The following is a 22,645-nucleotide window of genomic DNA, read 5'->3' on the forward strand; positions in this document are numbered from 1 at the left end:
AAAATCCAACCTACCCTAGCTGCAGCTGACAGGGAGACTTCTGCCTCCTCCTCCTGCCAGATGCAGAGCTGGCCTTGGTGATCCATGCAGTCACACCTTTTGAGCCTGGTGACTGGGGTCCTCCATGCCTAGGTATGCAACGGCTGACCTCAGAATAACTGCAGCCAGTTGGGAACACAGCCACGTGTGTACTCAGTGACGCAGGCTTTGCTCCAGGACTCCACCACCCTCTCTGCAATGGTTTGCCACTAAATAGCAAGTCAAACTCCTCTTGAGAGCCCTCCATGACCCTGGGCAAAGTGGCTTGGGGGACTGCCCCACCCTGTGTAATGATGACCCTCCATGACAGCCTCCCTCTGTCCAGCCAATAGCCCTGCCAGTCTCCAGAGGGAAATCCCACGGGCACACACAGCAGGCCTTTCTCAGGGGCAGGCCAGGAATCTCCATGTGGCTATGAAGCTCACTTCCCAGAGAGATCAGGATGGCCATGGATCATGCTGACTTTGGAGCTATCTGTAACACGTACTTCAACCAGCATTCCCACAGCATCATTAGATAAAGGCCAGCCCCTGTTGTTGGGGGCAGGGTGGGGGAGAGCGATTCCTTGATCTTTGTGCTGGCTCAGGAGGCGCTTGGATGCCATGGTGATGCAAACCATGGAAATGTCTGAGTAGTCCTGGAGTAGTCTGGAGTAGTCGCCTGATGTTAGCGGGACAGCGTGTGTGAGTAAAGCAGCAGCATCTGGCACGGACTGTGTTAGTGCCCACTCCCTCGGGGTGCATGCCGGGTGAAGGTAGGAAGGTGAACAGCCTGACCTGGATTTCGGTGCCTTCCTGCAGTTCACGATGGGGACAGTCCCAGGGAGGAAAGTGTCAATAGTCCTTTGGTCCCCTCGCTGGTTGTTTGGAAGCTGGAAGGGGCCCCTACGGCTGCTGGAGCTGGGACGCCCTGCTAGCTGCATCGAAGTGATGTGCAGGAGTGATCTTAGCACTGGCGACACACACGATGGGTAGGACAGGTTACTGGGCTGTGGGAAGCCAGAACCGGGCAGGAAGGCTGAGAAGGTGATGAGTCGTGGCCACTGCATGGTGTGCAGGGAAGGATGGCTGGTTTACATTGAGGATGGTATGTGATTTACTGTCCCTGGCAGACAGATGACTCAGCAGAGCTGGCTCCATGGCTGTCCCTGGTGATGGATACATTCCCCCACTCTGCCTTTCCTATCGGTTAATGAAGTTTAACAGCTTGGGGGGTCACATCCAGGTCTGGGGTGAACAACTCCCCCCCGGGCTGAGAGCAGGGAGCGGTATTCATAAGATACTAAGGTCAGAAGGGACCATTATGATCATCTAGTCCGACCTCCTGCACAACGCAAGCCACAGAATCTCACCCACCCACTCCTGCGAAAAACCTCTCACCTGTCTGAGCTATTGAAGTCCTCAAATCATGGTTTAAAGACTTCAAGGAGCAGAGAATCCTCCAGCAAGTGACCCGTGGCCCATGCTACAGAGGAAGGCGAAAAATCCCCAGGGCCTCTTCCAATCTGCCCTGGAGGAAAATTCTCACTGCTGCCTCGGAGGTTCCAGCAGGAAAGGGCAGGGCAGCCTCAAAGCTCAGTCTGTAGTGGCTGATGGCAAAGGGTTAAAGGTGGGCTCCTATCCTTTCACTGTAGGGTGACTCTGAGGAGCCCAGATCACACCAGTGTCCTTTAGACTTCTCCATGCTGCTGCGACCATAGTGCTCCACCCACCCACCCAGGAGCCACGGGGTTGTTTTCTTGCTCCATTGGCTGGCAGGGGCATGTGGGAGGGAATGCTCTGCAGCAGCATGCCCAGCACCAGTGGCGCAGCTGATGTTTGCATTGCTCTGCAGCCACAGCTCCAGCCAGCTCATAAGCAGCTGTTACGGACTCTGGAGGCAGTTCTAGTCAGCCAGGTGGCTGCTGTGATCTGCAGGCCTTTGTGCAGTACAAGATGAATAAAGGGTTTGGGCATATTTGGAGGGACCGAGGGACCAGGCTACATGGGCTCTTTGTGGCATTTCTGGGCTGCCTGTTGGAAATTCACAGCAGGAGGCAGTATTTGTATTTCCATGCATCTGCAGCCCAGTATATGCCAGCACTTTCCCCGGTCCAACTGGCAGGGTGTGGACATCCTGCACGGGAGTTGCATCAGACTGCTTATGGAGGTCTGGCTCTAGCCAGTCCCCACCCCCTCTTCTCAGCCACAGCTTCAGGGAAAGATCCCATGCCTGCTGGAGATGCAGATACCACCATCTAAGCCTTTGCTAAGTGAAGCCATTACCTATTAATAAACCTTGTCCTGAGCAGGACTCCTGGTTGAAATGATGCCCCATTACTGGATTATATATGATTACCTCATTATTTCCCTACTATCAAAATAAATCCCAGCTCTTCCCAGCCCCAGTCTTATTGCACTTGAAACAAACTAGACAGCCAAGAACACCCAGGCATTTTCTCCTTGTGACTCAGCAGCCTCTATTGCCTCCCTTCTGAATGCCTACCTTGGAAAAGAGGCAAGCATGTAATGTAGTCTAGTCGGATGAAGACTGGGCTGTCTATTTGCCTGCCTTTCCCCTGCATCTCACTCCTTGCTAGTAGAGACCATCTGTAGGGGGAAAGGTGGTCCAGTTTCCATGCCCGTTCAGTGCCTGCCCCCTCTGCGGAGAGTGCCAACAAGGGATTTGATGGCAGTTTTGTCGTGTGGACACTGAGAACTGGACTGAGACCATCAACTCTTTTAACCACACCCAGCCATCAGATGGCAGCAGCAGCCTTCCAATGCTGGTGTAAGCCAGTGATCTAGAGGTGAGCAAGATCCATCTCCGTGACCTGCTGTGCTGTTCATTTTCAGTTCTTTATGGCAGGTGTCTTCAGGAAGGTTTGATTACTAATGAGGGTGGCCAAATGCTGACGGCTCGTTCTACAGCATGTTTGTATCTATCTGTTTCTTTCTAGCCATCGTTAACCCAAAGCAGCCCAAAGAGATGCCCAAAAGCTTCAGCTTTGACTATTCCTATTGGTCTCACACCACGGTAAGTGGAAACCTGCTGTTCCAGGTGGATTTCCCTGCCCTGAGGCCCTCTTGCAATGGGGAGTTTGTTAAAAAGCTGGGGTTAGATGGGATGGAGTGATCCAAAGGTTTTGATATAAGGACTAGACGAGCTACCAGCTGTGGAAGAGGGGGGCAGTCTGCTTGACCATTACGCTTTTGGGTTCACCTCCTTATGAGATGACTCAGCTGATCTGGTCCCAAATCAACCACTGGGTGGCGCACCAGAGCTGGTCGCGCTTTTCATGCATTCCCCCTTCCAGCCACTGTGAAAGAACCCAAGCCATGGGTTTGCAAACAGGTCCAAGGGCAGGGACACAAGCCCTTTCATTATGGCTAGATGGGAGCAGGTTCCCAGAACTATGGGTAGCAGCAACATCCTGATACTGTTTTCTGTTGTGACCCAGGTCACATGGTGGAAAAGGTCGAGAACTGCTGATCTAAGCAAAAAACAAACGAAAAACGATCTGTGGTAATCCCATGACAGTGTAGCCCAGCCACACAGCTGGGGCCAAGGGAATGCAGTGAAAAGTCCTGTGCTATGAATACATTCACTAATTGTTCTTCAGCTGTGTTTGTGCCCTTTGTGCACCTGCTTTCCACAATCGCTTTAGCCAAGGAGTTCACTGGCAAGGGTATTCACTAGTGGCTGAAAGCTCATTTTTTATTGGCTGTCTAGGAGCATTGCTTCCAGGAAATTGGCATCTATCCATTCCATTCCTCCACTCAGAGAGCAGAAACACGGTGACCAATCACAGCATGAAGTAGGAATATAGGTGACCCATCCCAGCTTGAATTTTCATTACTTGCAACAAAAATGCTCCCAAACAATCTACAGGTTGAAAGTAATTCATGTCAAGTGTTTCAGTAATTCCACATAACAGACCAACCTGAGACATAGTAACAGTCTGCTTCCAGATGATTCACACACAACTAGCTGTGAAATCTGACTAGTTGTTGTCAATTATTTGCCCAGCTGTGTTCCTGGCTCCTCTGTGTCCCCTGTGCTCAGTGGGCACTAAAGAGCCTCAAATGTGTTCACTCCTTCCAGCCTTGTCGCTGTCATGGGTTGTACTGGAGATAGAAACCAGATAGCATTTCTGAGAAAACTTTTTACCAGGACACATCAGCTGGAGCCAAGTCCCTTATTTAACAATCTATTTCAATTTCAATCATCTAACTCAGAAAAGGCTTGAGGCACCCAAGGCATAGGTACCAGTGCAATCCAACCCAACACAGCTAGTCAAGCAGCAGCTTCCCTCAGCAGTGCAATTTCCATTTTCCCCACCTTAAACTCCCAAATACAAATCTTACCCCTTCCCAAATGCCTGCCTGTCACTTGCTGCCAGACTGGCGCCTCCCCCAGTCACTTTAGGGATGAGCTCAAGGCCAACACTCCTGTCTGCCTTCTGCACCCTGTCACTCCTTCTCCACAGTCCACCTGCAACTCCTCTGGAACCACAGCATCCACTTCATGGCTCAGCCCTCTTGCCATGTCACTATCTATGTTCCCCCCTTCCAGGGGAGGTTTAGCTCCTCAATTGTCCTGCCCCTTCCCCGGTGGTGAGTGGTAGGGGGGACCCGGGCCCACTGCTCCAGGTCCCAGCCTAGGGACCCTCTGAACTTCAGTCACTTACTGCATTCCTTTGCCTCTGCTATCGCTGCATTTCCTTGGGCCACTTCCCCATGGCCACAGACCTTTCTAGCCTCAGCAGCCTGCCAGAGCTCCTTCTCTTCTCCCTGGGTTCCTACCTGCACTGCTCTGTCCAGGATACTATTGGGTTATAGCCTATTCCAGACACCCTCCTCAAGCTTCAGGGAGCTACTGAGCCCTGCTCTGCCCTGAGGCTCTTTTTGTAGGGGCCTGCTGGGCCCTGATTGGCTGCTCCTCACAGCCACTTTCCCGTTAGCTGCTTTTCACACAGCCTCCCTAGGGCTCTATTACTGGCCAGTGTGGGGTGGATGCCCCATAACACTGCCCAAAAAGATGGGGCTTTGCACTGTGCCCAGGCTCTTTGAGAGCCAAAGAGGTCTGAATGGGAAAGTCTAGGGGTTCTTGTGGAGAATGCCTGCTGGCAGCTCCCTCTCTGAGGTAGCCCATAGCTGGGCAGCTTTTCAGATCCTCAGACAGGTGTGTCACAATTTTAGGGAGGTGGAGTCTTGTCCAGCAATTCCCTAAGAGCGTCAGAACAGCCCCTTCGTCCCCATTCACATTATTTGTACCTTGATCAGGAAGCCAAGAGCTCTCAGTGTCAGCATTGGAGTGCCAGCAAGGGACTGGTGCTGAGAGGTTTTCCTTGGTGGCCCTACGCCGTGGAAGTTAAAGGATCCCCTCCCCAGTTGATGAAACATTGCCAGGGATGCCCCAGTGTGTGTCTGGTCTTGATACATGAGTGACTCAGCAACAAGTAGTATGAGAAAATAATGTACGCTCTGATTCTCCTCTGACTTGCACTAGGGTGGGACAGGAGTAATTTTGGGGTGAATGGAATTGCACCCAGGTAAAACCAGTGCAAATGAGAGAAAATGAGACCCAGATGTTTCCCATTTTTCTTGTTTTCTTTCCTTCCACTTTCTCTTTCACACCTTCCCTCTCTTCTGACCTCTGTCTCTGGTTTCTCCTCCCCGCAGCCCGAAGACATCAATTATGCATCTCAGAAGCAGGTGTACCAGGACATCGGGGAGGAAATGTTGCAGCATGCCTTCGAGGGCTATAACGTCTGTATCTTTGCCTATGGGCAGACAGGTGCTGGCAAATCCTACACCATGATGGGGAGGCAGGAGAAGGATCAGCAAGGCATCATCCCGCAGGTAACAGAGGCTATCACCATGCCGGGGAGAGCACGCTGCTGGCTGTGAACAAAAAGTACCCATAGCTGGGGCGGGGCAGGGCGGGAAGGAGAAGGAGGCTGCTGGGGAGTGGAGGGCAGGGTGGATGAATGGTTCTCATGGTGTGAAAGGCTGTTGCCCCCTGCATGTGGGGCACTGATAGCTGCTGAGTGCCAGTAAGGAGACAAGGAGCAGTTACTGGCCGGGAGAGGGCAGGATGATGGCAGCAAGGACTGAGGAGTGAACATGGCTGTGGCACCAGCGAGCACAGGAGCTACCAACTAGATGGGAAACTGACACAGAACTGGCTGCCTGGAACTTGACAAAGGGCAGGGCTGGGAGGAAGAATGGCTCCTGTTCTCCTGGATTCTCTGCCGCTCAGGGCAGCTGGAAAGTTACAGATGGGAGGGGATGTGAAGCAAGGAGCCCGGGATGGGAATCAATGCAGAGGGCACGAGCTGCTTGGAGGCCACCAAACATCTGGGGAGTCACCTTTAGGGCTCCTGGAAAGGGTCAGGGCAGAGCAAGGGAGATCCCAGACCTGCCATGAATGGGAAGGGGGCAGTAAAAGCATCAGTCCACAGAACCTAGAGGTGAGGCAGGTGGAGGCTCTAAGCAGAGATGCCTGAGTGGCTGGGAAACTTTTGGGCTGAATGACTGAGTCATACAGTAACTCCTCAGTTAAAGTCGTCCTGGTTAACATTGTTTCGTTGTTACGTTGCTGATCAATTAGAGAACATGCTTGTTTAAAGTTGTGCAATGCTCCCTTATAAAGTCGTTTGGCAGCCACCTGCCTTGTCCACTGCTTGCAGGAAGAGCAGCCCGTTGGAGCTAGCTGGTGGGAGCTTGGAACCAGGGTGTACCAGCAGCCCCACATTAGTTCCCCGTTCCCCTAAGTTCCCTGTGTGGTAGCTGCCCAGCAGGCTGTCAATTGCTGGGAGTTCAGCTGTCCTCCCTGCACTGCCATGTGCTGCTCCTGCCTGCCCTCTGCCTTGGAGCTGCTCCCCGGTGCCTCCTGCATGCTGTGCAGGGTGGGAGTAGAGGGGGGGCTAATGTCAGGGTGTCCCTCTCCCCCCTGCTTCTGCACTCCGCTTGCTTCATTTCCATAGAGTGGGGGGGAACGACACGACAGGGCTCAGGATGGAGGGGAGCTTCCTGGCAGCAGCTTCTGTCTCAACTTGCTGATCTACTTAAAAAGGCACTGTACTTAGAGTGGGGTCAGTATACTTAAAGGGGCAATGCGCATCTCTATCTCTCTCACACACGGTGTGTGTCTCTGTCTCTGTCTGCCATGCTGTCTCCCCTCTCTCCATTCGTGCTGCCTTGTAGAGTATGAGGCTACATTAACAACAATGGGTTAACCCTTGAGTGCTCAGCTGATTGCTAGTTCATCATTTAGCAGTAAGGCATTCCCTGGGAAATATCCCACCGTCTGACTTCACCACCTCAACCAAGCTTCACAATCATCATCACTGTGTATCTGGTGAAAAAAATTTCCCTGGAACCTAACCCCCACTATTTACATTAATTCTTATGAGGAAATTGGATTCGCTTAACATCGTTTTGCTTAAAGTCACATTTTTCAGGAACATAACTACAATGTTAATCGAGGAGTTACTGTACTGTGTCCTTATATACATCTGTCCAGCCCTGCGAGAGCCAATGGCTGTGAGCGAGTGCAGGCTTTGGCCGGACTGATCCCTGCTGTGACTCCATGCAAGGCAGGGGAGTTCTCCCACACATTAACCTGGCCACGAAGGTCTGATTCATCCCTGAGCTGAAGCAGTTTAAATGCACAGTCCTGGTAGTGCCTTTGACTGTGCCACTTACTCTACATGTCGCTCAGAGTCACTCAGAATAGTTGTGAGTGAGCACAGAGAACAGGCTCCCCTCCTGCTTGCCTGCCTGCCTTTCTGCTGCTCCCATTTCTGGGGTACAAGGAAGAATCCTTGTTTCCCTGGTGCCCCCCGCCCCCATGGCTCTGACTGCATTATGGGGGATGTAAGAAGCCATGTCTCCTTCTCTCCTTGTCTGCTGCAGCTGTGCGAGGACCTCTTCTCCCGAATCAACGACACCACGAATGACAACATGTCCTATTCTGTGGAGGTACGGAGCCCTTCCCGCTGACAGCGGGGGGGCATTCTGCCGGGGAGAGCGCCTATTGAGGAGACAGTGATGATAAGTTAAGGTGGGCCGTTGCCAGCACCGCTGCATGGGCCTGCCCTGCTCTTGCCCTGAGTCAGTTACCCTGCTTTTTATTGACCAAAGAGGAGCTCCCATGTAATACTATCTGCAGCTCCGGGCTCCAGCCCTTGAGGAGGCCTGCCTTCCTTGCTCTGTCACTCACAGGCCCTAGTACCTTTGCACCTGCTCCCATCTGGGTCCAGGGAGGGGTCTAATGAACTACAGCTGTTCTCATGGGTCAGCAGTCATTGGCCTGCAGCCCTTGGGTTCCAGCACCTGCCATCAGGATGGGACAATGGGAGAGTCCTGCCGTCATCTGGTTCCAGGCTCACCCCCGGATCTGACATCACTGTTGGGATACATACCCTCACCCAGGCCTGGCCTGCCTTCCCTGGCACTCCTTTAACTATATGGGGTCGCAGTTAACATCATTACATTGATGACAATCTTAACTGATTTAAAAGTGCCTTATATCAGTTCAGCGTAATTCAGTAACAAACCTATTTAGAATCCAGTTTAGCTTACTAAGCAACTCTGGTGTGTCGACAAAGTAACTCGCTCTTCCATAGCCCCTTGTGCAGACTGGTGGGTGTGGCGTGCAGGGCCGGTGGAAAGCTAGCTGCATGCAGGGCAGGGTTTGCCCATGGCCCTTATGCCAGACTCTGCCCTCACTCACACTGACACAGCCATTGAAATCAATCGATCACTGCCTGGAATGGGACGGCTCCTAGAGCAAGGCACTGGGTGTGTCAGGATGGGTGACAGAACTGGGTCTGTGTCCTGTGTGGTGTGGGAGCCCCTTCCCCCATTGTCAGACACGGACCTTGTGCGCTTTGTCCCCTAGGTGAGCTACATGGAGATATATTGTGAGCGTGTGCGGGACCTGCTGAACCCCAAGAATAAGGGGAACCTGAGGGTAAGGGAGCATCCCCTCCTGGGTCCCTACGTTGAGGACCTCTCCAAGCTGGCCGTCACTTCCTACAATGACATCCAGGACCTGATGGACTCTGGGAATAAAGCCAGGTGAGAGGGGGGCACAGCCTTGGTTGCCTTTCCTTCCCTCCCCACCCCAGTGCTGTTCGGAGAATCCCCTGCTTTACATCACCCAGTCCGTGCCCCACATCCTAGGCCCCTGCCTTCTGGCTGGGAGGGCCTAGACGCAATTGCCCCAGAAATCTCTCGTCTTCTTTCCTGAGCTGGCTAGGTGGGCTGCTGGTGAGAGCCCCGTTGTGCTCTTGCCTCTGTATCTCAACGAGAACAAAGCAGACAGGGTCAGAGAGAGCAGCCATCAGGTGTGAAAGTAAAGTGGTACGGGCTGGTACGACGTACCGGTAAAAAGTAGCCGCCTGTACTGGCCCGTACCACTGACTTGGAAGCGCGTGAAAGCCGTGGATGGGGGGGCGCAAAGGGGGCAGTGACATTAAAGCGCTGCCATGGCAAAAGGACCCTGCTTAAAGCGCTGCCGCAGCAGTGTTGTAACATCCCTGTCCCTTCTCCACCCCCCCCCCAGCTGCCGATGTGGGGGGCAAAAGGAGCAGCTACCCCAGGGCCGGCGATTTAAAATCACTGCTGGAGTCCCGGGCGGCGTGGGCGGGCTGTCTGGGGAATGCTGAGAGCCCTCAGCCCCGTCCCTTCCGCCCAAGGCCCCACTCCTTTTGGGGGCAGGGGAGAACTGCCCCCCGTACCAGTAAGAGAGAAATTTTACTTTCACCCATGGCAGCCATACTGCAGCACCCACGCACTGACCCAGTTTTTTTTTTTCTTGTCTCCTAACTGCTGTCCACTAGCCTCATGTTGCCTTGTGATGGAACCAATCCTGAGTCTTGCCCCCAGGGAGCTGTGGAGGTGGGACTGGGCGTGTGGGACATGGCCCAGAGCCCGCTGAATTCAATGGGGAGACCCTCATTGACTGCAGCAGGCTTTTGCATGAGCCCCTTAGAGACGGAGGCGTCCAAACCAGAGCTGGGCATTAAGAGGTGGTCCAGCATGATCTCCACTTGCTCATGCTCTTCTCGGTCCTGCCTTGCGGAGTCACCAAGCTCTGCCTGATGTCATCAGCTGTGTACTCTGAGATAGTGCTGCAGGATTCCATGCCTCCCTGCCCTCTTCCCTCCACAGGACGGTCGCTGCCACAAACATGAACGAAACCAGCAGCCGATCACATGCTGTCTTCAACATCATCTTCACCCAGAAACGGCACGATGCAGAAACTGATGTCACCACCGAGAAGGTGAGCACAAAGGGGGGTGTTCCTTTAGTGGGGCAGGGCAGCACTTCCCCAGTTCCTGTGCTCTTGCTGGTGGAGAGAAGGCGTGACGGTTGGGCTAAAAGGGCTGAGATAAGAGGTAGATAAATAATAAGCATCTTTGTTAGGAGCTGAGATGAAGAAGGCTAGTGGAGAGCTTTGCAAGCCTAGCCTTCCATACCCCAACTTTCAGTGTCCCCTTCCCATACTGCACCCCCAGCCACACTCTCCACTGTCCTGTTGGGTCCTTTAGCTCGCTCTGGGTAGGGTTTTCAGCACAGTGGGGCACATCTGAGCCTTGCTATGCATTGTAGTGGCAATAACAGCGGGCAGTTTTCGCCCCAAAAGCCTTGTGTATGCCCCACCCTGGGTCAGCTCCAGGGGCTTGAGCCACTTATCTGACTTCTCCTCAAACAAATGAGGACTTGTGCCCAACCACCCTGCAGTTTGTTTGTTGACCAACTCCTGATTTTGCCAATCTCTGTTTGAATGGGCAAGGCTGGAAACCTGCTCTCCCTGACTCTGAAGAAAACAGGACTCAGACTCAAACTGCTGTTAATTTTTCAAAAATAAAGCTCTCCCTGGTGGAGACCATCAGGGCATATATTGAACTAATCCCTTGTTCTGGTGGCGGGGGTGCTGTGCTGCTGGCAGGATTGTCTTTTGGTGAGATCCTGACTACTTATGGCCACTAAGCACCCCAAGTCACTCTTTGCAAGAGTAGGCATGTTAGCTGTAGCGTCCAGGCCCTATTCCAATTTGGATAATCACATTCTGCCTCCCCCAAATCCATCTCCCCACCCCTAACGGTTTCAGTTGAACCAAGTAGTTACTTCCTCCTCCAAACTGCTATGCAGAATGACTGGGCACTGCTAAACAGCTGCTGCATTTCACTCCAGAGGTGGTTGCATTTCAGTGGTGGATTGTGATTCCTGTTTGCACCATTTGCATAGCAATGCATCAGGTGTTTGGGGACCCTTCTGGATGGGTGCAAGTCATTGTTGTGCCCTCAATGGCAAGCATCCCTCTCTGTTTATAGGTCAGCAAAATCAGCCTGGTCGACCTGGCTGGGAGTGAACGGGCCGACTCTACAGGGGCCAAGGGCACGAGGCTAAAGGTAAGAGAAGAGCATGAGTCAGGAGCTGTACTCGGTGCTGGGTGCTGTTTGGGGTGCTGTTGGTGCACCCCAGCCACGGAGAGGTGTGCTCATTTCTTTGGTGGATTTTCAGACAGCTGGAGTGCCAGTAATGACATCCTGATTAGCCACTAAACCCAGCACAACCACTGCTCCCAACTGGTTCGCTCTTGAGAACCAGCTACATGCAATGCCTTTCCTCTCCCCAGGGGGTCCCTGGCAGGGAGGGAGCTGGCTGTTGGCCATGTTTGCTGTGTGCATGGATCATCTGTGGATCTGAGCCTGGCTGTTCTGCTGAGCTGCAGACACCCACGCACCCTTAAGCTGATTCGTGTGTCAGGACCCTCTCTGTCAGTCAGCTTTTGGAGCCTAGGATTTTCTGTCTTCCTTCAACAGGAGGGAGCAAACATCAACAAGTCTCTGACCACGCTGGGGAAGGTCATATCTGCGCTGGCTGAAATGGTAGGTTGGCCAAGGAGGTCTGTCCACAGGGTGGGCCTCATTACATAATACCACACTGTGCAACCCTGAAGCACTGACTCCCATTGACACTTATGGACCCACTGACATGAATCAGTGCTCACCCCGCGAGTTAGGGCTGCTCATACTAGGCCCCAGTGATGCCATTGGATGAGCAGCCCTTGTAGTCCCTTGTGCCAGTGACTATGAAATGTCCTCCGAGGCAGACATTCCGGGAACAAGCCAGCAAAGAGCCCTCTCTTCCCATGACTCAAGTACATCAGCCCCTGAGCTCACTCCCTCTCGCACACACCCTTGCTGGCATAGAATGACAGGTATCACTGATGGACTCTGGCATCAGTTGGTGCCTGGCAGACTCCCCCACCCTGGAGTGGGGGAATCTTTAGAACGATCCACATTGCATGGGACTGGCTGGAGTGTTGGTTGCATGGGACTGGTGGGGCAGGGCAGTTGGGGGGTGGGAAGGGTGAGCTGGGATCTCCTGGGAATGGAGATTGAGGATCATTGATGGATATATATTAATAGATACATTTTTAAGAGGAGCTAGAGCCATTAGGCAGCCAGGCAGAACAGGAAATGGAGCCAGGATCATGAGCATCTCTCACCATTTCATCACTTTGTGGGTATGGGGATCCCTTCCCCTGCCCTCCGTCTGGCTTTGATTTTTCTCAGTATATGCTCTGTGGGAGAGGGGTTGTTTCCCTTTGTGTTTAGGATGCTACCGCAATCTAAATAATAACTCCCAGTCACATGTCCTGTGCCACAGCCTACCTGATGAAAATCCAGAACTTACTCTTAGCATAGGGGCAAGCAGGGTAGGAGGAGCCTTTGTGTCGTCCCCCCCCCCCACGCTCACTCCTCCATTGCAAGCTGCACGGCAGTGCTCGTGCTCAGAGCCTACTCTCCATGGAGAGTTCTTCATCTCTGAGAGGTAGAAGCTTTCCCTAGGTGATGGAGGGGAAGTTGCAGTTACCCACAGCCCCTTGTCCTGACTGGAGCAAATTGTCCTCCTCTTCAGCCTCTCTTTGTCTCACATGCTCATGCAATGGTAAACAATGTCTCTGGTTTCCTTTCAGGATTCGGGGCTCAATAAGGTATGTGCTTTGAGGGTTCTGTTCCTTGGCTTGGGTGATCAAACACAGGCTGGGGTAGGGGCATTGCGGATGGAAAGGGGGAGGTTACTGAGATGGAGCCCAGGACCATGCTGTTGCGTGGATTTTTAAACCGAGTGCCCCATTGTTTTCGGTGGGGAGCTCTGCTCTGAAATTCAGGCACAATTTGACCTCCAGTGAGGTTCTGTGCTGCAACCCTGTGGCTCCAGTGACTGGTGACCTATAGCAGAGGCCGTGCAGCAAAGAGCTGGCCAACAGCAAGGACAGTCAAAACGGTACCAAAATGGCCTCATTCACTGCCCACAGAGTGGCTTTTAAACTTGGCTTCCTTCAGCTCCCTGCGTTTGAGATTAATATCTCAGTGGAACAGCTGTGGTGGAGAGGAGAGCTTTTGCTAGTCTGAATCAGCTGGAAATAGAGGGAGGGGTGACACAGGCTAGGCTTAGCATAGTGTGTCTCGGGCACATTGGCATTTCCTGGGACTGTGCTGCCATTGTTGCAAGATCAGTCCAGAGCTGGAAGTCACCTGTGGACTGTTGCTTCTCCTGTGTAAAATCTTTTGGGGGGAATGAAGGGGAGAGTTCACTGACCTAGGTATTGGTGTGTAACTGGGCTGGATGGGAGTAAGGGATGGACAAACTGGTTGTGCTGCAATAAGAATCAAACCGAACCCAAACCAAACATCTATTGAGGTCTGAAAATATTCAGTTCACTTCCCCCCAGTCTGTTATAGTCCTCTCTGCCTTGCCTGAACTTCAGTCTCTCTCAGATGCTGGTATGGCCCCTGTTACGATAGAACCTGGCGCCTCACAACACCTGTGTGAGGTCGGGAGGACCAAGGCCAAGTAACTTGCCCAAGGTCACACAAGGAGTCTGGGGCAGAGCAGGGACTTAGACCCAAGTCCTTGGCTAGTGTCCTATCCATTGGACATCACATCGTGGCTTGTTGGGGGAGGGGGTGGAAGTGGGAGGCAGAGTTGTTCTTCATGTTTTTCCGGTCTACTCTAAAGCAGAAAATCTCCATAGACAGACTCTTCTTGCTGGATTGCTAGAAGTAGATAATTCGGTCAGCATCCAGAGTTTGGGTCCTTATCGAACCTCTGAACCGTAGGTGGTTTGCTCCAGGCTAGGGGAAGCTCAAGAGTGTGCCTTTGGCCAGATGTGGCTGGAGGTCACTAGATGAATAACCCTGCTTGATACTGTCTGAGAGCCCACTACCTTTGAAGAGAACAAGGTATCTCATCTCCCTGCTGTGCTCTCTTCCTCCAGAACAAAAAGAAGAAAAAGACAGACTTCATCCCGTACCGGGACTCCGTGCTGACCTGGCTCCTCCGGGAAAACCTGGGTGAGGGAAGGAGTCTGGTTTTCACTTAGTTTGCCCTGGTTCTGGCCTTAACTCACTGAATTTCCAGGCAACAGACCTCCAGAGGCTCCTGTCTTCTGAACTCTCATAGTCTCCCTGATTTAACTCCTCCCCCTCCCTTTGCCCTCCGGCTGTCAGGGACCCTTCACTGGGGCAGGGTTACGTCCCAACTCATTCAAAGCACTAGATGTTCCTGTGCTGGAGTTCTGAGTGACCATGTGAGCTGGGAGGGCTGTGGGGTGGGGATACTGTTTGGTATGTGTGCTCAGTGGGCAGAATGACAGGGATGCTCTGGCAGGAAGGGGAAAGCAGAGAGAACGGGGGTTAAAAAGAGGGCCCAGGAACAGATCTGCTTCATGGAGCCAAGGTGTTTTCTCTGGCAGGTGGTAACTCCAGGACTGCTATGGTTGCTGCTCTCAGCCCTGCTGATATCAACTACGATGAGACCCTCAGTACTTTAAGGTAGGCCTCTGTGACAACAGTTCATCGTCACGTCCCCTGCACAGGGGCTGGGGAACATGGAGTGTGACATCTGAAGTCACAGCCTTAGCCATTCCCCTCCTGTTGCCTTCACTGTTCCTTCATTCCACTATTGTTCCATAGCCCCTCACTGATACAGAGCTCCACTTTGGGCAGCACTTACCACTGCCCTGTGTCAATGTCAAAGCAGCAGATGAGGGTCCCTAACCATTCGTTCTGTCCGTAGCATTACAGAGCACTGTCCTCCACCCCTGCCACTGGCCTTCCTAGTCCCTCTCCCAGCTTGGCACTAGACTACACTGTGACCCTCTCCTTTGTATTGCTGGATTTGCTCTGTGCGTCCCCCGTCTGTTACTGCAGATGGGAGTAGAACAGGGAGCCTCATGGCCAGAAAGCTACAGCTCTGAGGGAGCCTTCGGCTGTCTGAACTGTGCTAACGAGGGCTCTGCGAGAAGCCATGCTTTGCATTATTATATGCATATAGACCCCAGGTCTTCTGAATGCCAGTCCAATGCCCTAGTCCCTGGCCCATGCTGTCTCAGACCTGAAGTCTGAGGAAGTCTGGTGATTGACCATGTGTCTCATTTCTGCAGGTATGCTGACCGTGCCAAACAGATCAGATGCAACGCCGTCATTAATGAGGATCCTAACAATAAGCTGATCAGGGAGCTGAAGGATGAAGTGGCTCGTTTGAGAGATCTGCTCTACGCCCAGGGTCTCGGAGACATCATTGACAGTACGTACCTCTGTGGGCTCTAAGCTGGGACCGGGATTTGCTTAGGAGAAGCAAGATGGAGCTCTCTAAATTTCAGTTTACTGGGGTAAGACAGGATCAGCCATCTTCATCCCCACCACAATGTGCAATGGCATTACATCACCAAGACATCTCCATTCCCTGCCCTGTTGCTCCTTGTAGTTCCTCTCCCTGACACTGCTTCTCCGCCATAGCCTGCTGGGAAAGCCCCCTACTGATATCAGGGAGATGCATGTGATCACCACAATCCTGGGGACTCTAGCCTACACCCCTCATGCTGACCGTGAACCCTAGTCTCCAGCCCCAGGGTGGCTCCACGGGGACAGGCTCATCCTCTGTGCTATCAGTCCCAGGACTGCTGTCCCACCAAAGAGCCAGTCTCAGCTCGGTGAGCGCTCCCTGTGTTGCTCCCAGGGAGATGTCCCCAGGCTGGGTCAATGTACGGGCTCTCTTCTCAACCTGAGGGGCATGCTTCTCTGTTCCTTAGTCCTATAAAGATGAACCTATTCTTGTTCTGTTTTCTTTTGTCTTTCTTCCCACTCCCTCTCCTCTCTTTCTCTTAGCTAACACTGCTCCAGGAGGACCTAAATGTGTGTATTTCCCATTGTGGGTATTGTGTGTGCTTCACTGCTTCTTCAAGACTCGGTCGTAGCAAAGGAACATACATACAGCATGGCAAAGGGGTCCAATTGCCTACAAGCAAGGGCCCAGCTATGGGAAGCTTGTGTGCTCTCACAGCTGTGCTGTGGAGGTGTTAAGGTAGTCATCTGCTCCTCCCCACCAGTACCCTGCCACAGTGCTCAGCCAGGACTCTGCTCCAGCCAAGGGATGCGCAGATCACTTAGGAGGTTTGGTGGGCAAGTGCCTGCATTAGCAGAGTAACCTCTTCGCACAGGGAGCTCCCTTTCCTCATTAGAAGGCTCATCCTTGGCCCTCGTGTGAGGCTATCATGCTTGATGGTTCTCCCAGATCCACAAGCAAGGGGACCTCCATGGCGCCATCTGCTAGGGGAGGGGAGGGGGGCCTGGGATTGATATATGGCAAGGACAGGGGAGGCCATGCACCAGTCTTCCTCAAACTCTGTGTTAGCTCTGCACAAGAGGTAGTGCAGCCCTGAGCCATGTGGTCCTGGGTGCTGAGCTGGGGAAGCCAGACTGAGGCTAGCCAGCTTCTCTCAGTCAGTGCCTTGGCTGAGGTTTTGAGCCGATGTACTGGAGTGGCCAGAGGTTAGCTGAAGAATTTGCCTGCATTGTGCTCCCCTCCAAAACATGTGAGATGGAATTGGTTTTCTAAATGAACTTCCTGGGCCTCTTTTCTCCATGCTGTAGCTATGGTTCCTGCTGTTTCTGTGCTGTTGCTGCTTCTGCTGGGTCTGGGACTAGTACCGATTCCAGTACTGGTTCTGCTGGCAATACCCTAACTATGGGCACTAAGTTATCTGCTTCCTACCACTGATATAAAATCACAAGTGTTCCCAGTGACCCAGCCTAGATCCTACTGCTGGTTGTACTGGGACCAGCAGGGCTACTGAACTAGTTCATGTGCTCCTGAACTTGAGAAAGTGAGCTGGGAGGCCCTGCAATCTGCGCCTTGTTTGTAAAAGAGCTCTCAACAGTCCAGCTGACATCCCTGGTCAGTGGCATAGCTAGAATCCATGTCAGTTTGGCAGAGAAACAGCCCCCAATTTCCCTGCTGTGGTCTCAGGCAAAATAACAGCTGATGGGAGCCTAGTGCAGGTAGAGTGATCTCAGCCCATTGACTCCTTCAGAATTAACAAACGCCTGACCGGGATCCCTTGGTCCATTGGAAACAGACTTATGAGTAAGGCTTCCTTTCCTTGTAAGAAGCCGGCCTGGATTTCTGGTCTTAGTTCATAGAAGATTAGGGTTGGAAGAAACCTCAGGAGGTAATCTAGTCCAACCCCCTCCTCAAAGCAGGACCAATCCCCCACTAAATCATCCCAGCCAGGGCTTTGTCAAGCCAGGCCTTAAAAACCTCTAAGGAAGGAGATTCCACCACCTCCCTAGGTAACCCATTCCAGTGCTTCACCACCCTCCTAATGAAAAAGTTTTTCCTAATATCCAACCTACACCTCCCCCACTGCAACTTGAGACCATTACTCCTTTTTCTGTCATCTGCTACCACTGAGAACAGTCTAGATTCATCCTCTTTGGAACCCCCTTTCAGGTAGTTGAAAGCAGCTATCAAATCCCCCCTCATTCTTCTCTTCTGCAGACTAAATAAACCCAATCCCCTCAGCCTCTCCTCATAAGTCATGTGCCCCAGCCCCCGATCATTTTTGTTGCCCTCCGCTTGACTCTCTCCAGTTTGTCCACATCCTTTCTGTAGTAGGAGCCCCAAAACAGGATGCAATACTCCAGATGTGCCCTCACTAGTGCCTAATAGAGGGGAATAATGATATCCCTCGATCTGCTGGCAATGCTCCTACTAAGGCAGCCCAAGATGCCGTTAGTTTTCTCCGCAACAAGAAAACACTGTTGACTCATCTCTAGCTTCTCATCCACTGTAATCCCCAGGTCCTTTTCTGCTGAACTGCCATTTATCCAGTCGGTCCCCAGCCTGTAGCACTGGTGGGATTCTTTCATCCTAAGTGCAGGACTCTGCACTTCTCTTGTTGAACCTCATCAGATTTCTTTTGGCCCAATTCTGCAACTTATCTAGGTCAGTCTGGACCCTATCCCTACCCTCCAGCAAAGCTACCTCTCCCCCCCAGTTTAGTGTCATCTGCAAACTTGCTGAGGATGCAATCCATCCCATCATCCAGATCATTAATGAAGATGTTGAACAAAATGGGCGCCAGAACCGACCCCTAGGGCACTCCGCTTGATACTGGCTACCAACTGGACATAGAGCCGTTGCTCGCTACCCATTGAGCCCGATGATCTAGCCAGCTTTCTGTCCCCCTTATAGTCCATACATCCAATCCATACTTTTTTAACTTTCTTGCTTGCTTGCTGTCAACAGCTTTGCTAAAGTCAACATATATCACGTCCACCGTTTTCCCCATATCCACAGAGCCAGTTATCTCATCCTAGAAGGCAATCAGGTTGGTGAGGCATGACTTGCCCTTGGTGAGTCCATGTTGACTGTTCCTGATCACCTTCCTCTCCTCCAAGTGCTTCAAAATGGATTCCTTGAGGATCTGATCCATGATTTTTCCAGGGACTGAGGTGAGGCTGACCAGTCTGTAGTTCCCTGGATTCTCTTTCTTCTCTTTTTTAAAGATGGGCACTATATTTGCCTTTTTCCAATCGTCAGGGACCTCCCTCAATCGCCACGAATTTTTCAAAGATAGTGGCCAATGGCTCTGCAATCACATCAGCCAACTTTCTCAGCACCCTCGGTTGCATTAGATCTGTCCCCATGGACCTGTGCATGTCCAGCTTTTCTAAATAGCCCTTAACCTGTTCTTTCACCACTGAGGGCTGCTCACCTCCTCCCTATTCTGTGTTGCCCAGTGCAGCAGTCTGGAAGCTGATCTTGCCTGTGAAGGCCAAGGCAAAAAAAAAAAAAAAGCATTGAGTACTTCAGCTTTTTCCACATCATTTGTCACTAGGTTGCCTCCTCCATTCAGTAAGGGTCCCACACTTTCTCTGACCTTTTTCTTGTTGCTAACATACCTGTAGAAACCCTCCTTGTTACCCTTCACATCCCTTGCTAGCTGCAACTCCAATTGTGCTTTAGCCTTCCTAATTACACCGCTGCATGCTTGACTAGTATTTTTATACTCCTCCCTACTCATCTGTTCAAGTTTCCACTTCTTGTAAGCTTCCCTTTTGTGTTTAAGCTCACCAAAGATTTCTCTGTTAAACCAAGCTGGTCGCCTGCCATATTTGCTATTCTTTCTGCATATTGGGATGGTTTGTTCCTGCACCCTCAGTGAGGCTTCTTTAAAGTACATCCAACTCTCCTGGACTCTTTTCCCCCTCATATTAGTCTCCCAGGGGATCCTGCCCATCAGTTCCCTGAGGGAATCAAAGTCTGCTTTTCTGAAGTCCATGGTCCGTATTCTGCTGCTCTCCTTTCTTCCTTTTGGCTGGATCTGAACTCGACCATTTCATGGTCACTGCTGCCCAGATTGCCACCCACTTCTAGTTCCCCTACCAATTCTTCCCTGTTTGTGAGGAGAAGGTCAAGAGGAGCACAGCCCCTAGTTGATTCCTTTAGCACTTGCACCAGGAAGTTGTCCCCACTCTCCAGAAACTTTCTGGATTGTCTGTGCACTGTTGTTGTGCTCTCCCAGCAGATGTCAGGGTAATTGAAGTCCCCCATGAGAACCAGGGCCTATGATCTGTAAACTTCTGTTAGATGTCTGAAGAAAGCCTTGTCTACCACATCCACCTGGTCTGGTGGTCTATAGCAGATGCCCACCACGACACCACCCTTGTTGCTCTCGCCTCTAAACTTAACCCAAAGACTCTCAACAGGCTTTTCCCCAGTTTCATACTGGAGCTCTGAGCAGTCATAATGCTCTCTTACATACAGTACAATTCCTCCACCTTTTCTTCCACATTTTTATATCCGTGCAGGGCTCTACTGATCAGCGCCTTTATCTCCCTCCCAGCGCCTCCTGCCCGCCGTGGATCAGCTGTTTAGCGGTGTGCAGGAGGCCCTGGGAGGGGGAGTGCGCTCGACGGATGGGGTGGAGCGGGGTGGGGTGGGGGTTTAGGAGAAGGGGTGGAGTGGGGGCATGGCCTGGGGCAGAGCAGGGGTTGAGCACCCCCTGGGAAGGGACAAAGTCGGTGCCAGTGGACCCGAGGGCTACTAACAAATGCCTCCAGGGCGGCTGCCCTCTTCGTAAGCCGCACGTGTGTCTCTGCGCCGTCTCCATGGGGTGTATGAGTTCCAGCATGCCACCTGGGGGCTGGAGATTTACCATAGTGCAGAGGGAGGAGAGCCATGAGTATCCTGGGCAAAAAAATGAGGAAAAATCAGTAAAATCTGGGCCTCCAACATGTTGTGGTTTTAAGGGGGCCCCTCATGGCCTGCCAGGCACTGGGCTACTGCCTTTAGCCCCTCACAGAGTCCTCCTTGTGCACATAATCTGAAAGGCCTGATTCTGAGTGCCCTGCGGATGGGGGGAGTGCATTGGGCCATCCTGCCCTCCCTGATGCCCTCCACAACTACAGCCTGGCTGCCATGGGGTGAGTGTAAGGGGGCAAGGCCTGGCCAGAACCTCCCGGCCCACAAGGGAGTGTCTGATTGGAACAGGGCTGCGGCTACCATCCTGCCCTTGGCACCCCGGAAAGTTCAGACCAGGGGGAGCAGAGGCGAAGGTGCAGCAAAAGCCCAAAGCAACTTTGTGAAGCAGTCACATCATGAAGCAGATGGGGTTTTAATGGAGAGGGAACTGGTTGGCTGTGCCGTGTTCTAGCCAGTCCCCTGAACAGGTTGGCAGCAGAGCAGGTGTCAGGACCAGCCTCCAAACATCAGCGAAGACCAGCAGCCTCTGCACACTTGCAGATAGTGACTCCTCAGAGAAGCCCCCACAGCCAGCTCGGCATGCCCCACATCAGTCACTCCAGGCCTGGCTTATAGAGATGCAGAGCACCCACAGCCTCAGCTGGGGTCAAACTCAGCACCTCTGACAATGAGACCTCGCAACTTCAGCAAACTACGTGCACTGTACTGCTGACCCCATACCTGCCTACAGCCAGTCCTGAAAAGGTCTGGCGGTGCTTTCAGTTGGTTTTTGGCCCGCCCTCTTCCTCAGGCATTTCACCGGACCACTGGTGTCTAGTATATCTGAGCAGTTTTTAAACTATCAGCACAGTAATTCCTTCCCTGCTTTCAGTGACCCCAGACAATGCCAGATCTCCAACATTGCAGAGCTGCCTTTCTTACAGCTCACCTGAGCAGGCCCCATCTCTCTCTCCATCACTATATTGGTTCTGGGGCCTGGATCCATGGCAGCCATTGCTATGCACCACCAGAAGTAAAGAGACTTTGGAGGCTTCCATGAGAACTCCCCTAGAAGTCCAAGTGTTGGGCCAAATGCAGGCAGGTGTATGCACTAACCCCACCCGCAGAGTCAACACCAGGCCATTATCAGAAACAATTGTAGTCACTAACATTAACCTCATCCTAACACACACATGAAAGGGGATCACGTATCAATGCTGATGTGGCGTTAAAATACCAGTGTTCAGACAAGCAGTGCAGCTGCAGTGTGAATGGCCCCACGAGACAATTTTTGTGTCAGCCCTCGTCATTTTCCTGTTTGCAAATTGTCCATGAAATGGCCAGGATTCCTAAAAATTTGGTTGTTGTTATGCATCATAGTTGGACAGGTAAATTATATGAACGTACATCCGCCTACAGGCTGTTTGCCAACTGTCCCCAGTTCTCGTCAGTAGGGCCCTGCCAAATTCACGGCCGTGAAAAACGTGTCACAGACTGTGAAATCTGGTCTCCCCCAATGAAATCTGGTCTTTTGTGTGCTTTTACCCTATACTATACAGATTTCACAGGGGAGACCAGCATTTCTCAAATTGCAGGTCCTGAGCCAAAAGAGGGTTTCAGGGGGGTTGCAAGGTTATTTGGGGGAGGGGGAGTCACGGTATTGCCACCCTTACTCCTGAGCTGCCTTCATTGCTGGGTGGCCAGAGAGAGGCGGCTGTTGTCCGGGTGACCAGCTCTGAAGGCAGTGCCCCCCCCAGCAGCAGTGTGGAAGTAATGGTGGCAATACCATCTGATGCCATTCTTACTTCTGCTCTGCTCCCTTCAGAGCTGGGCTGCCAGAGAGTGGTGGCAGCTGACTGAAGGCCCAACTCTGCAGGCAGCAGCGCAGAAATAAAGGTGGCAATACCATACCATTGCCATCCTTACTTCTGCGCTGCTGCTGGTGGCAGCTCTGCCTTCAGAGCTGGGATCCCAGCCAGCAGCTGCTGCTCTCCAGCCACCCAGCTCTGAAGGCAGTGCCGCCACCAGCAGCAGCGCAGAAATAAAGGTAGCAGTACTGCAAACCTCGC

At 52.3% G+C, this 22,645-nt stretch overlaps 1 protein-coding gene across 21 annotated transcripts in view; it reads left to right on the plus strand.

Moving 5' to 3' along the window:
- KIF1A (kinesin family member 1A) overlaps positions 1-22,645 on the plus strand; it is a 225,343-nt gene that overhangs the window by 78,541 nt on the left and 124,157 nt on the right. For 11 of the 21 annotated variants that reach the window (XM_048863028.2, XM_048863027.2, XM_048863031.2 and 8 more), the window contains exons 3-14: positions 2,978-3,054; positions 5,703-5,882; positions 7,941-8,006; positions 8,929-9,107; positions 10,203-10,314; positions 11,369-11,446; positions 11,861-11,926; positions 13,021-13,038; positions 14,326-14,401; positions 14,803-14,881; positions 15,493-15,635; positions 16,217-16,243. In XM_048863028.2, coding sequence (XP_048718985.1) covers positions 2,978-3,054; positions 5,703-5,882; positions 7,941-8,006; positions 8,929-9,107; positions 10,203-10,314; positions 11,369-11,446; positions 11,861-11,926; positions 13,021-13,038; positions 14,326-14,401; positions 14,803-14,881; positions 15,493-15,635; positions 16,217-16,243 — 1,101 coding nt within the window. The remainder of the gene's footprint in view (positions 1-2,977; positions 3,055-5,702; positions 5,883-7,940; positions 8,007-8,928; positions 9,108-10,202; positions 10,315-11,368; positions 11,447-11,860; positions 11,927-13,020; positions 13,039-14,325; positions 14,402-14,802; positions 14,882-15,492; positions 15,636-16,216; positions 16,244-22,645) is intronic. The other 10 variants (XM_048863032.2, XM_048863033.2, XM_048863037.2 and 7 more) reach the window with 1 other exon arrangement.

This window comes from Caretta caretta, chromosome 9, assembly GCF_965140235.1.
Source record: "Caretta caretta isolate rCarCar2 chromosome 9, rCarCar1.hap1, whole genome shotgun sequence".
NCBI classification, from domain to species: domain Eukaryota; kingdom Metazoa; phylum Chordata; order Testudines; family Cheloniidae; genus Caretta; species Caretta caretta.